We start from the raw sequence: 15,902 nt of genomic DNA, 5'->3' as shown, positions 1-15,902 counted from the left end.
CAGACTGCGTACACGTGGGCTAAAGATACATGCAGACCATGCATACATTTGGTTGTAAGCTGATATCTTTTGACACGACACACACACACACACACACATACACACACACACACACACACATATACACACACACACACACACACACACACACACACACACACACACAAACACAATAGTCTATATCCTCGTGTTCCACTTCCGGGATTGCTCCGGTGTTGCAGGAAATTCCGCCCGATTATGACGCCCAGCAATGTGACATTATGTGGTTTAATAATGTATAGTTTGAATAGTTGGCATATGTATATTGCTTCATAAGGGTCTCATTTCTTTCATTTGGTGTAAATTCATTGTGTAAGCTGTATTCCAAATTTCCACCATAAGGGGGCCTCGCCTCCCAGCGAGACGGCATATTGTGGCTGTAGCCGACTCTTGTCTTTAGTCTGGTAGAAGCGAGAGAAGGAAAAGCAATACCTGTTGCCGGTCTCATCATTTTCCTGTTCTTTTCAGGTTAGTCGCTAGCAAAAAACACACACATGTGGTCAAAATAATGTCAGTACCCAGTATGAATGCTTTTCCGTGTTTTATACTGGATGAAGATTGTAGTTAGAAGGTATTTAGATGAACACAGAGTAACGTGGTTGGAATGCTACAGCTAAAGCCGAGCAAGCTAGCTTCACTTACAGAACGCGTGTGTCACGTCGGTTACATTGTCCTATTTTGAGGCCCCTATGTGATTTTATTTCGCTAAGCCCTGTCATGTTAAATGCTGTTTAAGCAAGTGTGTGTTTGAAATACTGTTAAGATGTATAGAGTTAACTTTTGCTTGTGTAATGTCTCACGCCAGCTGGACTATTTTGTTAATAGAATTAACAGCATTCTGCTAATATGTTAGTATTCAGCCTGTGCGTCTGGTATGGCGTTATATTAGAGAGAGCTCAGTGAAACATCTTCACGAGCAAATAATATTAATTCACACGCGCAGACACAGCAGCGAGAGAGGAAAAAACAGCAGCAAGAGAGGAACAAACAGCAGCGAGAGAGGAACAAACAGCTGCGAGTGCACATAACAACCACTGGGGGGCATACGCGCTCTCGAAAGTGAGTTCTGCTCCTGTGCTTTTGTTCTGCTCGCTCGGAATGGTGTTTTGCTCGCTCGCGTTAGTCGACCTCCAATTTTGACAGGTTGTGGGAGGGAACAAACGCTGACCCTCTTGTGATTGGTCATTTCCCACACGGAAGCCCAGGAAGGGATGGGCCTTGGTCTTGGTCTTGACTCTTGACCATAGAAAGCCAGGGAAGAAGAGACCTTGACCAAGACAAGACGGTTTATGAGGTAAGTCGCTGTTGGCTAAAGCTAAAGCTGGTCATATCTGCGGAAAAAACACAATTCGTATCAAAGTGTAGCTATATTTAGGAGATATGTTAGTGCAGGTGACAACGACGTTATGTTTTTTGCATGCGCTAGCTAGCTAGCTACCATTAACGTTACCATCGTTATGTTATAAAGTAAACTGCATCTTAATTCGTATCAAAGTATAGCTATATTTCTAAAATATATTAATGTAGGTGACGGTAACGTTACTTATTTTTTAGCTTAACGTAATATTAACTTTAGTTAGCTAACGTTAGCAGGCAGTCAAACGTTAACATCAGTGTTTAAGTAACGTTAACGTTAATTGCCGGTAACGTTAGCTAGCTAGCTCCCTATGTCTGCTGGCTAGTAGCTAAGTTAACCTAACGTTAACGTTATATTAGCTAAGTTTTAAACTGCAGCATTGTTAGGCTAGCATGAATAGTCTAGCTACGCCACAGAATAAAGCAACATTGCTAGACTTTGTACGTATATTGTAAGTATTAACGTTACATTACTTTTTGTTAATGTTAGCCACAAGTTGAAGGTAACGTCAGACCTCCCTATGTCTTCCAGGTAACGTTACGTTATAAAGTTTTTAGCTGCATCAGAAAATGGGGGACCAAAATGAGGTGAGAACCTTATTCTCAATGTTCAAAATGTAGTTTTTCATTTGTTTTAATCGTTAGTTTGTGGCGTTGTTTGTTTCTAATGAGATGTTCTAATTTCTCCCTAATCCTCCAGGACAATTTATACAAGATGGCCAACAATATAGTGGCCATGTTAAGGACCACCTTGGGCGGTAAGTTAACATAACCTGGCTACGTGTGGTCAAGGCATCAGTGAACTTAGATGTTTAGTCGGGCAACATATTTGCATTGTGTAGCATATTAGCTATTCTTGTAAATCATGCGCTGTCATACAGCACATCTATTCATTAGTGTGTATATATATATATATATATATATATATATATATATATATACACTAATGGTGTAAAGTAATAACTCTGAAACAGCTGCTATGTTTTCTACAGAACTAAACCCTGCTAATTACATGGGAATTGTCATATATATATATATATATATATATATATATATATATATATATACATACACAGTGTACGTGCAGTTTAATGCCCCAAGTCCCCCATGTGAAAAAAACGACCACATTCTCCAGAAAATATTGTGAAAATGTATTTCTGACACTGAACTGCACATATACCGATATGCATAACAGTGATGTGAAGTCAGTGAATTAATTAAGTAAAATGTATTGTAACTGAAGTTCAGGGACAGCCAAGGTCAGGTAGTGAGGAGCAGAGACCACAGGGACCACCAGGGACGGCCAGTGTACATGCAGGTTCAGGTTCTTCTGTGCAGCAGAACATGTCCAGGTTTGGATATTTATTAATTCATTTTGGCTGACAATATTTTTACAAAGCAACTAACATATATCAATTATTAGAAGGCCAGTCTCCAGCGAGGGTAAAGGTGCCTTTCAGCCCGGATATATATGTATTTGGCCTAAACCCTCTAAATGTTTAAATGAAATGAATGTGTCTGTCGAAATACACTTTTCCAACTGTTTTGTGCTCATCCCAAAAAAAGAAAAAAATGGGGACAAAAACTAATACAGACATTCAGCAAGAGCCCTGCACACCTCCTCACACAGTTTTATAGCGGAGATCTTAAATAGATTTAACTTTCATCTACACACTTTCTCGCAGGTCTTTCCCAGGACTTTTTAGAGAGAGACAGAATTCCCGTGTCGTACGGACAACAAAAAAAAGGCCTGCCAGCAAAATAAACCCTGTGCATTTTTTCTTGTTGGACCGTCCACGTGATAAAACCCCCAAACAGTCTGAAGAGCTCGCCCTTTTACAGGCCGGGATGGGGAGAAGGACCATTCAGGTCCCTGAGGGTGCTTGCCACAAGGAGGTACTCTATGTGACCTTATTTTACACTGCTGTAGGAAGCAGGCTAATACGTTGTAAAAGAAAACATGTTCTACAATCAATCTTTTATGAATCCTGCAGTCTAATTTGAAGACCTTTTGGCTAGTTTTACTTGAATGCTTGCTTTGAATTCACAGATAACTTATCTTCTTTGTGAAGTCTACTTCAAAATGAATGAGCTGGAGGGGGCATGGATGCTCCATAAAGCCATGGGTAAAAAAGCATTTAATAGCGTTTTTCAAAGCTTAAAAATGTAATGAATTCCTTTTAAATGTCTACTTGAGAATGATGACCAGAGCAACATGGGTAATATCTTCTCCCAAACAGGAGGGTCTGGTCAGAGGCGGTTGACCTTAGTCTCCCCAGATGAGATGGGTTACACAGGGGCTGGGCTGTTCAAGTCCTGGGGAGGCAAGGGCTGTCTATATGTAATGCCTATACAACACCGACTGGACATGTCTCCTCTGCCTTACACTGCACGGGAGTTTGAGGCAATGCCAAAAGTCCGGTGTGTGTCGTGCAGTGAACATGTGCCGTTGCAGCTATTAAGTCTGCATGTGGAGACCTGTACGACGCCGGAAGTTGATGAGGTATGACATCCTGATTCAAAAGGTGTAGTGCTTATTCCTTATATAAACCACATTCAGCCTTCTCTATTCAGTGTACAAGTTGGTATTATCTTTAAAACTGTTAATTATTGAAAGAAAAAAATGTAATTCCTCTGTGTTCATGTTTATGTATTTAATAGATCCACTCTGACAATGATGATGTTGATGAAAGGGTAAGCTATCAAAATCTTTGTCTTCAATCAAGGTCATACATGGCTGTTATTGAGAGACAGATTGATTATTACATTTCTGAAATATGATGTGAACGACACAATGATGTTTTACAGGCTATACTGCAGCAATCTAATTTGGAGAGTATGGTGAGCAGACTGCAATCTCCTCTTCACCAATCCCCCCTTGCGTATTCACATTAAGGGCTACACTAAGTTTCTAACATGTATCCTTTCTTTTCAGGATTCCACAGAGCTTCCATCCTGTTCCCAAGTTCCTGATGTTAAAGTAAGAACAAAACTCTACAAACCTTGAATGCAATTTCCCTTCCTGTAGTAATTCTGTTCTTCAAAATTGCTGTTTGTCATGTCGGTCTATTTTACTTAATTTTAAATTGTTACATTGTGTTTCGTTAGCAGTTATGAGAAGCAATGTTAACCATATTTTGTTTATATCAGACAACCTGTCCAATATGTCAGGAGTGGATTTCCTCTGACATTGTGGAAATCCACGCAAGCATATGTGGTGAAAGGTATTTCTCAATTTGCCTGGACATTTTCTGAAGTACAATTTCTGTATTGCACAGTTCTTTTATCTTGCTATGCAGTTGACTAAGTCTTTGCCTTTAGTATAACCACAATGTGTTGCATATGTTTACACAGAGTTTGTAATGAAACTGAGGAGAGCCAGACACATCCGACTGAAAGGTACATACAAATAAATATTCCCTCTGAAGATATGATAAAGTTCACATGAATTAGAATTATCTGGACTGATCAGTGTTTCGTTTCTCTCTTTTTCCAACATTTTCAGCATTTCTGATGTCAGAGCAGATTCTTTGTGGGAGGGGACAATGGCAAAACCCCCAAGTATTCAATGACCGACATGGACAAACACCACTTCAAGTAGGAGATGTGTGTGTGTGTGTGTGTGTGTGTGTGTGTGTGTGTGTGTGTATGTGTATATATATATATATATATATATATATATATATATATATATATATATATATATATATATATATGTGTATGTATGTATATATATATATGTGTTCACATGCACAAAGGTGCTCACATTGATTGTGCATGAATACTTTTTTATTATTTGTTTTCTGGATGGAATGTAGGACTGTTGGAGAGATATTGGCAGTGAGCATTGCTCAAGGTGGACCACCACCAAATTTCTTCATGGACTGGTGTTACAACTACATGTCCACTGGAGAACTGGACCAGGAAGCGATCACTGAGACGGCTGTTACAGATCCAGAACTCATTGATTTAATACAAGAGGTAAGCATGTCTTTTATGTGTGGGTGGTGTAAATCGTTGAAGTGTTGTCATTATTATTAATTGCACACTTTTCTGACCATTAGGATGCTTAATTTCATTTTTTTTTCCTCTAAGATTCGGGCAGCTGACAACACATCCCTGATGGAGTGCACAGACAGGATTTTGTCATGTGGATATACAGGACCAGTATCCGTTGAAAAAAAGGAAGACATTTTGCGGTAGGATATTTCCTAAAGTTTAATGTAAGGTCAAACTTCAGAATATAATTGGACTTGTTTTTGAACCTCTTTTATTTTACAGATCTATTGTCCTATACTCAACAGTGAGGTTACTTCCTATGCTCCAGCAAATCTGCTCCGGTATGAAGCTGTATGGCCTCCTCAGCTTGGTCCAGAAAGAAAAGGACATCTGCAGACAGCTCTTTGTCCTTGGATCGTTTAGCAGGGTAAGCAATACATATTGAAGAATTCTACACTGAATATTGTCCAAGAATTCTACATTAAGCAATTGTGTTTGTTCTTTTTGGTGAAATTAAGGTGGATGCTGATTTCTTGGTGAAGTCACTATCACCTGTCTTCAGTGAGAAGGGTACAATGAGGCGTCAGAGAGAGTGCAGAGTAGTCAATTTTCTGCAGGACTTCATACAGGACATGGAGGACGAAGGTAAATTTGTAGTAATTGTTAACGTATAACAGAGTAGGTAATAACTTATGTGGCCAATTTTGTTTACTCAATTATACCACTCAATTTATACTTCATTTCCATCTGTTTTCTCAGAAGAAGGAATCAACACGGTTTTGCCTGAAAGCGTTGCCGAGGGTGAAGGTGACAAGGCAGTGCTAATTAATGTGGGCAAGTTCTGTCAGTGGCTGACAGGGCAAGCACACATACCCCTCAGTCACGCAGACCGGGAGGGTTTCAGTATTACAATAGAATTTGATCATGATTGTCAGGTGCGTTTTGGGACCCATAGCATCTGTTATCCAATTGTGAATGCCTGCTCGTGCTCAGTATGGACTCAATATTGAAGTCCAGATTAAAGACATGTTTTAGTAGTATTAATTGAAATTTGTCGTCAAATTGAACATCTTGTATTGGCATTGTCTGTCCAGTCAGAGCTTTTGACTCAGTGCCCAGTAATTGTCCCGTTGAATGTTTTTTGCCATCAGTTCTGTCACAATGTGTTTGGCATGGAAATATTTATTTCCAACAGAATGCAGTTTGTTATTTTCAATATTTGAATGATGTGATGCTACTTGTCAGAAGAATGCTGACTGAAATAAAATAACGTCCTCACGGTGAGTGTAAATGGTTCTGGGTCATTATTCTAATGTTATATTCAAGTTATGCTTAACCCTTTGAACTCCAGCCATTTTTTGCAGGTTTTTGCATTATGTTTTAATAGGTCTCAGGAGAGTGCAATACTGACTCTTGTGTCCTTTTTTCAGGACAACCTATGCAATATTAAAAGTATTGTCATTTCATTTTAACCAACTATATACGCAAAAAAATCTTTTTTTCCGCCCTTAATTGTCTTAAAGCAAAACTCAGGTTTTTTAAAGGCGTGCTGCTGGAGTTCTGAGGGTTAACTATAATAATGATGATTGTAATAATATTATCAAGCTTAGTATAACAATGTCACAATCCACAAATAACCAACTTTGATGTATCCATGATTGTCTTTATTTACAAACCTTTTAAAGTGCCCATATTATTACAAAATCACTTTTTCTGGGATTTGGGGTGTTATGTTGTGTCTCTGGTGCTTCCACAAATATACAAACTTTGAAAAAAAAAAATCTATCCATGCTGTTTAGAGTGAGATACGGTTTCTGAATGTGCCCTGCCTTCAGTCTCTGGGTGAGCTGGTCAAAATCGGCACGGCTTTTTACGTAACTACCCGAAACGAGCTGGTTAACCACAACCTACCTCGTTCTCAATGGCAAATCCACACACACACACACACACACACACACACACACACACACACACAGTGTGCGCCCTCGTTTAGAAGAAATCTCCTGGCTAATCCTGCCTTGTAACTGACCAAAGTTGGAGAAACAGCCTTTCTTTTACTGTCTATGGAGCTAGCTGACATGATCTACAATCTGAGCTACTGCGCATGTGCAAGTGGAATCAAAGATAGTACAGAAGAAAAGATGCCTCATTCTCTAGCTAAAACTGAAACCTGAACACAAGGTGAAAAGAGGAGCTGCAGCAGTAAGAGCTGTGCAGTACAACAAAAATGTTTTTTTTTTTGGAAAATTAAACCATGTAAACCTATTCTAGTACAACCTTAAATACAATTATGAACCTGAAAATGAGCATAATATGGGATCTTTAAGTATTAACCTGTGCCAAACAAATATTCACGGCATAGCAAGTACAGTTCCCTTGCAGGTGTAACTGGGTCATTGTCTTGAATGAGTGACTAAACACCTTCCCTTTGTTCCTCACTCAAAGGACACTCAATTTCAGGAACCACAATCGCCCCTTCCATCTCACCATCGTGGTCTGTGGCAATGTCCCAGTCAATGTCTGGCTCCTCAATGTCCTAGCACAGAACAATATCCAAAGATTAATGAATTACACAATCATTTAGATTCAACTTTATGCAGTTTGCGTCGGTAGGTTAAATTGTCACCGGGATGCAAAGCAAGAGTTCAGTAGGGTGGTATTAGGAGAACATACCTCAATATTTTCAGGCTGTTCAATATCGGTGTTCATCAAACCCAACTGCCATAACTGCTCGGGAGTCCTGTTATTTTCTGTCCGGATTGGATGGTGGTTCCAACCTTCCACAAATTGTTCAAGGTCCATCTCCAATTTTGGGAGGAATACCATGTGGACGCAGAAAAGGTCTTCTGTCAAGTGTAAAGAGGTATGGGTAAGAGTTCAGCAAAGAATAGACTAACCTAATGCGTACTGATTTATTGCTATTTAATATGACTTTTAGTCATATTAAAATCATGCTAAATTTATATTGAAAGGTTAATTTTCCCCATTCTCAATAGCCTTCAGTTATAGTGATTTGAGTTCTAACCTGTGGAGGAAACGTCAAGTAGCTGATCCCACTCCAGACTCCGAAGCGTGTTGTAATACTTTGAGGTGACACAGGTCCTGACATCCCGCCACAGACGTTCAATCCTTATAATGCAGAATAGTTTTAATCTGAATCAATTTTCAAAGTAATGTCACCCAACACAGGGTATGTATTGGTTTCTTTTTCTTTAACACAAATGCGATGACAGTTTGAGTAATGACAAAATAGCCTTCAAATGCCTGTGAAAACATGACGAACCTTTGATTATGAACACTTTTCCCTGACATGAAGCTTCCCCTGTCAGTTCCCCGAACGCTGAACATGAATCTGGCAATGTCAACATTCTCAACGCCTTGATCACCTCTGACTCTAATGCACAAACAAAACACAATGTAATGTAAAGTGACTATCATAATACATTGTGTAGCAATGTGTAAAAACATATTGCAAAATGTTTACCTTGAGGGAATGCCATGCCGCTCAGTAGCCTTCTTGAAGGCAGAAAATGCAGTGGATGCCAGGTTGTTGGTGGCGGCACTCAGGCACATCACCTGTATTATGAAATTACAACAAACAGTCCTTTTAAATAAACAAGTGTCACTAGCTAGTTCACATTATGGTGTGCTGTGCATGACAAGTTATGGAAAGGGGCTCCTCAAGTTTCAAGTCTAGTCTGATGCATTACCAGAATTGAAATTGAACCAATGTAAATGCAATCAAACCAAATAATAACTAACCTTCCTGGAGTACCCGTCCACTGCACCAAACAGTACAATGTTGTACCTTTGGAGCAAACATGAGTTCAATTAACACAATGTAATTACAGTAAAACTAAAATGTACAGCCTATTGATGTTTATCACTATAGACCTCTGAAGTTCTTTGAGATCCGGTATCTTGTGATTTTTCCTATGGGAAAACAACATGGGGAATTTGAATTATCGCAGCTGTTAAACTCTCGCCGGGACGACGAAGTCTAAAATGCAGACGTTTTGCTCAACACACTTTTGTCCTCTGCCTTTGAGTGGGTACTGTGATCTTCGGTACATTAAGACGGCAAACTTAGATTTTTGCTACCCCAGAAGGAACTTGCAATGCAACTTGCCATAGGTAGTTAGCTTCAATTAACACTCAGATATCCTTATATGGGCAAATATGGCAGCTTTGGTTCCTTTTTGTAGGCGAACTTCAGAGGTCTATTTATAATCACTAACCAGATTAATTTGTGGTTTGTGTCCACATGCTACAGAGAAAGGGGTCCTCTGACAGAATAGGTCCTGCGTATGATGCAGCCTAACCCAGCAAGTCTTGAGAGGATGCCCACAGAGTCCACACGGTGTAATGATGCAGCCACTCTCCTCCACTGGACATTGATCCCAATAGATCGTAGCCTCCCCTTGACCATGCGGTAGCCTGCAGTTGGCATTTCATCTTTGATCTGTTGCACAACATTGTCCAAGTCATCATCATCTATAACACTGTATCTCCTAGCTGAAAGTTCAAATTCCTTCAACCTCCTAAATAAGGTTCTCCTCGACACACCCAGCATCTTTGAGATGCAGGGCACAGGCAGGTCCAATTCCAGGAGCTCCTCAATGCTGTCCCTGTCGACATCAAGCATGGGACGCCCCATCGCTCCAGGTACTGTGTTTGGTGTAATATGTACATCAGCCAACTCCAGGCGCTCCTTTACTGCTTTAAAAAACTCATCCAGGGCCTGCAGTATCTCTGCAGGTACATTGAAATGGCGTGACAATGCATTGCAGAGATATAGCTCTTGCCTACATGTAAACTCAAAATAATCAAGGTCTATGGGCTGTCTGGCGAGTCCCATTTCAAATTTGGAAAGCAGCCTCAACAAGACCTGCCTTCTGAGAGTGTCCTGTTGAGACAGAAAAAAAAATAAATTAGAAAAACTCACGTTTAAATCAACTTAATATGCGGCATATGCTAACATTTTCAGTGAAGTATTTTCATAGGTTTTCAAATAAACAAGCTACAAGCTGTAAGCCTAACGTTTGCAGTGTTTACGTTATTCCATTCACATTAACGTTAGCAGCCAGACATAGAGAGCTAACTTAACGTTAGCATAACTAACACATTAGTTGTAAGGCCGACCGCCAGCTGACTAACATTACTTATTAAAAGTGACGTTAGTTAATTAACTACGCTAAAACTGTTTCATAGAGTACAATAGGCATAGACGTTTACGTTAGCCTAATAATGATGCAGCTAAAAACTTTATAACGTAACGTTACCTGGAAGACATAGGGAGGTCTGACGTTACCTTCAACTTGTGGCTAACATTAACAAAAAGTAATGTAACGTTAATACTTACAATATACGTACAAAGTCTAGCAATGTTGCTTTATTCTGTGGCGTAGCTAGACTATTCACGTTAGCCTAACAATGCTGCAGTTTAAAACTTAGCTAATATAACGTTAACGTTAGGTTAACTTAGCTACTAGCCAGCAGACATAGGGAGCTAGCTAGCTAACGTTACCGGCAATTAACGTTAACATTACTTAAACACTGATGTTAACGTTTGACTGCCTGCTAACGTTAGCTAACTAAAGTTAATATTACGTTAAGCTAAAAAATAAGTAACGTTACCGTCACCTACATTAATATATTTTAGAAATATAGCTATACTTTGATACGAATTAAGATGCAGTTTACTTTATAACATAACGACGGTAACGTTAATGGTAGCTAGCTAGCTAGCTAGCGCATGCAAAAAACATAACGTCGTTGTCACCTGCACTAACATATCTCCTAAATATAGCTACACTTTGATACGAATTGTGTTTTTTCCGCAGATATGACCAGCTTTAGCTTTAGCCAACAGCGACTTACCTCATAAACCGTCTTGTCTTGGTCAAGGTCTCTTCTTCCCTGGCTTTCTATGGTCAAGAGTCAAGACCAAGACCAAGGCCCATCCCTTCCTGGGCTTCCGTGTGGGAAATGACCAATCACAAGAGGGTCAGCGTTTGTTCCCTCCCACAACCTGTCAAAATTGGAGGTCGACTAACGCGAGCGAGCAAAACACCATTCCGAGCGAGCAGAACAAAAGCACAGGAGCAGAACTCAATTTCGAGAGCGCGTATGCCCCCCAGTGGTTGTTATGTGCACTCGCAGCTGTTTGTTCCTCTCTCGCTGCTGTTTTTTCCTCTCTCGCTGCTGTGTCTGCGCATGTGAATTAATATTATTTGCTCGTGAAGATGTTTCACTGAGCTCTCGAGATTTGGCACTAATATAACACCATACCATAGTCTGGAATCTTATTGGTAAGGAGTAATGTTGCAGTTATTAGTCATTAGTACAGTTATGAAAGCTGTAAGCAGCAGACCAAAGAAGTTTGGGAAAAAGTGTATTTTACTTTCATTTGGATATGAAGACAAACAGCACCCATGGATTCTGAAAATGATGTTTATTTGGGAAACTGAATTCAAGTTACGTAGTGATGATGGTAATTTCATGACGTTCTTATGAGAAGGAATGTGAAATTGAGAACATATTTAAAGTGAGAAGAAGCGAGAGAAGGAAACGCAATACCTGTTGCCGGTCTCATCATTTTCCTGTTCTTTTCAGAACGACATTTTAATCTGACCACAGGCCTCACGCCTGGGGTCTGTTACACGATGCATGTATTTTCCATCTCCTTCCGCTTTCTATGTGTTGGAATTTTAAATTCTGTGGATTTATAAGGACTATTGTTGACTGCTCCTCAGATCTCTGCATGGTAAATTGAGACATCTAGCTAGAGTTTCGGTCCAATCTGAGTTTTCTCTCGCACAGCTATTTTGCAGTGGCTCTGCGCGGAGTTTAGCACCGCCCATAACGATTCTGATTGGTTTAAAGAAATGCCATTAAACCAGCAGGTTTTCTTCCCATCCCCGAATGCTGTGTGGAGTAGCCAGACTCTCCTTCAGCGCGCTTTGGAGGAGGGTCTGGCAAAGCGAGACTATAAACACACAGACCTTATTCAGTTCATCCAGATAGCAGTCAACAAAGTCTCGTGGTTCTCCATGGACTCTGGTCTTCTTGTGCTCGTTCATCAAACCAATCGCAAGAAGTCTGAAAAGAATTCAAGTCAACATTCATAATTTGTGTTAATTACATGTTTTTCTTCCCACTGATAAATGCCATGTTTAATTCTCAACCCAAAATATTTTTTATATTTTTGTATATTTTTAACATACCTCAATATTCTTAAAGACCTTAGTGAAGGGCAGTGGCAGGCCACGAATAATGGGAAAAGAGTCATACAGCTGTAAAAGAAGATAAATCATTTGTTTATTTCAATCCAAACTGTAGCCTGTATAAAATATTGACGCTAGTCTCCTTGACATCAGCCATAGGTTTCTAAAGAGCCAAGATGAAGCTCAAAGTGTGTGGGTCCTGGTGACTGTGACCATCATTGTTTTGGCAGTGCCTAACTCCCAGCTAATCCAAAAATGGGGAAAGAGGTGGAGCGTGGATGGTACGGTGGCCGACAGGGGCAAACGCCCTGCAACTTAAGAAAACACATGCAAATAGACAAAACACAAGCAAATTAAGAAAACAACTTCATTAATTTGACAACACATGCGCAGCATTCAGCAAACGCGCTGCAAATACACACAACACAACCAAATAGATAAACGCGCTGCAAATATGAAACGATGCAAAAAGAAAAGCACACAAACCCAGAAAACAAATGCAACAAAAAAACGCTGCATCCAGATTACACAACGGAAGTTCTCCAGACCTCTAGAGGGAGCAGCTAAGTGGAACAGCTGGATTTTCGACCGTTATTAACCGATATTAAATTCATATTATTATTATTATTATTAATAACATAATATATTATTAATATACAGTCTATGCTCCCGTCTCATGCCCTCCCGGCTGGTGCTGTCCCCGAGCTTCAGCTTTTCAAAATAAAGGCTCGCGTCTGGTCCGCTATGTGTTTGTACTTTGGTGTGTTGGATGTTTGTGAACTAAACAGTATGGCATCATGCTGATGAATACAATAACTTTTTCAGCAGATGTCTTACTTACAACACGATGGAGTTAGCAAAGCAGTTTTGTGTTTATATGTGCAGGTGGGATTTATTCAGTTTGATAAATCCCACGGTAAATTGGCTGGTTTACTAACAGGGAGGGACTATAAATCCTGTCTGTTTTTTGTATTTCAAGAGCGAATTGCTCCACAATATGAATACAGATTGATCACTTATTTTGTTGGTAACCGTTGTTGTATAATCACAATATTACACTTGAGGAGGCCGACACTTCAGTAATTTCGGACCTCGAAATTAAACCCTCTCATGTGGCTTAAACAAACGTCAACGTTAAACACTGATGCAGTTTTAAATGTTTTATCACCACGAGTTTACAGACGTCTCTGCTGATTGAGTATCACCTGTGACCTGAGCCGAGACACACCCACCAAACGAGAGAAAACATATCTCAAACATAGATTTAATATTTACAGTCTATGCAGTCTATGCAGTTTCTCTCTCTCTCTCTCTCTCTCTCTCTCCCTCCCTCTCTCCCCGTGAGGTCGAAAATCCAGCTGTTCCACTAGCTGCTCCCTCTAGAGGTGTGGAGAACTTCCGTTGTGTAATCTGGATGCAGCGTTTTTTTGTTGCATTTGTTTTCTGGGTTTGTGTGCTTTTCTTTTTGCATCGTTTCATATTTGCAGCGCGTTTATCTATTTGGTTGTGTTGTGTGTATTTGCAGTGCGTTTATGTATTTGGTTGTGTTGTGATATTTGCAGCGCGTTAGCTGAATGCTGCGCATGTGTTGTCAAATTAATGAAGTTGTTTTTCTTTTTGCATCGCTTCTTTTTTCGGGGTTTGTGTGCTTTTCTTTTTGCATCGTTTCATATTTGCAGCGCGTTTATGTATTTGGTTGTGTTGTGTGTATTTGCAGTGCGTTTGCTGAATGCTGCACATGTGTTACAAATTAATGAAGTTGTTTTCTTAATTTGCTTGTGTTTTGTCTATTTGCGTGTGTTTTCTTAAGTTGCAGGGCGTCTGCCCCTGTTGGCCACCGTAGTATTGCCCACTGTAGATTACTGAGTTAGCGTTACGGGGAGGTCATACAGTTGCAATGAATGTTTTGCTCAGACAGAAAATCATTCATTTACAATAAGAGGATAATTTACAGATGCATCGTTGGATTTTAATTGTTGCATACGGTAACTTAGCCTACTTTGGATGTCTCGTGAGATGAAACTGCTATTAGTTGTAGAGGCAGTGCACATTACATGGTTTTGCTCTGTAAGTGAAAATAGGTTAGTTATTCATTTTAGCAATATTTTCCTGATAACCTGAGTAGGCCTACCTCAATATTTGGTCTGTACTGTACTTTATGTTCATGTTACAAGGCAAAATACAGTTATTAACTTGAAAGTAAAGCATTCCTGGTGTTTTTTTGTTGCAATAGCCTGTTTACACTGATTATATACCAAACAACTAATCAAATCTGATACCATCCATCCATCTTCGTCCGCTTATCCGGTCTCGGGTCGCGGGGGTAGCAGCTCCAGCAGGGGACCCCAAACTTCCCTTTCCTGAGCCACATTAACCAGCTCCGACTGGGGGATCCCAAGGCGTTCCCAGGCCAGGTTGGAGATATAATCCCTCCACCTAGTCCTGGGTCTTCCCCGAGGCCTCCTCCCAGCTGGACGTGCCTGGAACACCTCCCTAGGGAGGCGCCCAGGGGGCATCCTTACCAGATGCCCGAACCACCTCAACTGGCTCCTTTCGACGCGAAGGAGCAGCGGCTCTACTCCGAGCTCCTCACGGATGACTGAGCTTCTCACCCTATCTCTAAGGGAGACACCCGCCACCCTCCTGAGGAAACCCATTTCGGCCGCTTGTACCCTGGATCTCGTTCTTTCGGTCATGACCCAGCCTTCATGACCATAGGTGAGGGTAGGAACGAAAACTGACCGGTAGATCGAGAGCTTTGCCTTCTGGCTCAGCTCTCTTTTCGTCACAACGGTGCGATAAATTGAATGTAATACCGCACCCGCTGCGCCGATTCTCCGACCAATCTCCCGCTCCATTGTTCCCTCACTCGCGAACAAGGGTAAGGACTCATTCCCTACCTGGAGAAGGCACTCCATCGGTTTCCTGCTGAGAACCATGGCCTCCGATTTAGAGGTGCTGATCCTCATCCCAGCCGCTTCACACTCGGCTGCGAACCGATCCAGTGAGTGCTGAAGGTCACCGGCCGATGATGCCATCAGGACCACATCATCTGCAAAAAGCAGCGATGAGATCCCCAGCCCACCGAACTGCAACCCCTCTCCACCCCGACTACGCCTCGATATCCTGTCCATAAATACTACAAACAGGATTGGTGACAAAGCGCAGCCCTGGCGGAGGCCAACTCTCACCTGAAACGAGTCCGACTTACTGCCGAGAACCCGGACACAGCTCTCGCTTTGGTTGTACAGAGATTGGATGGCCCTGAGAAGGGACCCCCAC

General features: G+C 40.9%; 1 protein-coding gene across 2 annotated transcripts; it reads left to right on the top strand.

The window, feature by feature from the left end:
- The first annotated feature begins 4,927 nt into the window (after positions 1-4,927).
- Positions 4,928-7,796, top strand: LOC116046504. 2 transcript variants are annotated; one of them, XR_004897904.1, is made up of 7 exons: positions 4,928-4,992; positions 5,214-5,376; positions 5,491-5,594; positions 5,700-5,821; positions 5,913-6,039; positions 6,154-7,078; positions 7,722-7,796. XR_004897904.1 is itself a non-coding variant. In XM_031294858.2 (6 exons), the coding sequence occupies exons 1-6, from the start codon at positions 4,964-4,966 to the stop codon at positions 6,402-6,404; spliced, it is 819 nt and encodes a 272-aa protein (XP_031150718.1). In that variant the 5' UTR covers positions 4,934-4,963; the 3' UTR covers positions 6,405-6,690. The 2 variants fall into 2 exon arrangements, 1 of the variants encoding a protein (XP_031150718.1); XM_031294858.2 differs by lacking the exon at positions 7,722-7,796 and having other exon boundaries at positions 4,934-4,992; positions 5,677-5,821; positions 6,154-6,690.
- The last annotated feature ends 8,106 nt before the right edge of the window (positions 7,797-15,902 follow it).

Source organism: Sander lucioperca, chromosome 7, assembly GCF_008315115.2.
Source record: "Sander lucioperca isolate FBNREF2018 chromosome 7, SLUC_FBN_1.2, whole genome shotgun sequence".
In the NCBI taxonomy this organism is placed as follows: Eukaryota; Metazoa; Chordata; class Actinopteri; order Perciformes; family Percidae; genus Sander; species Sander lucioperca.
This window is presented reverse-complemented; position numbering and strand designations above follow the sequence as displayed.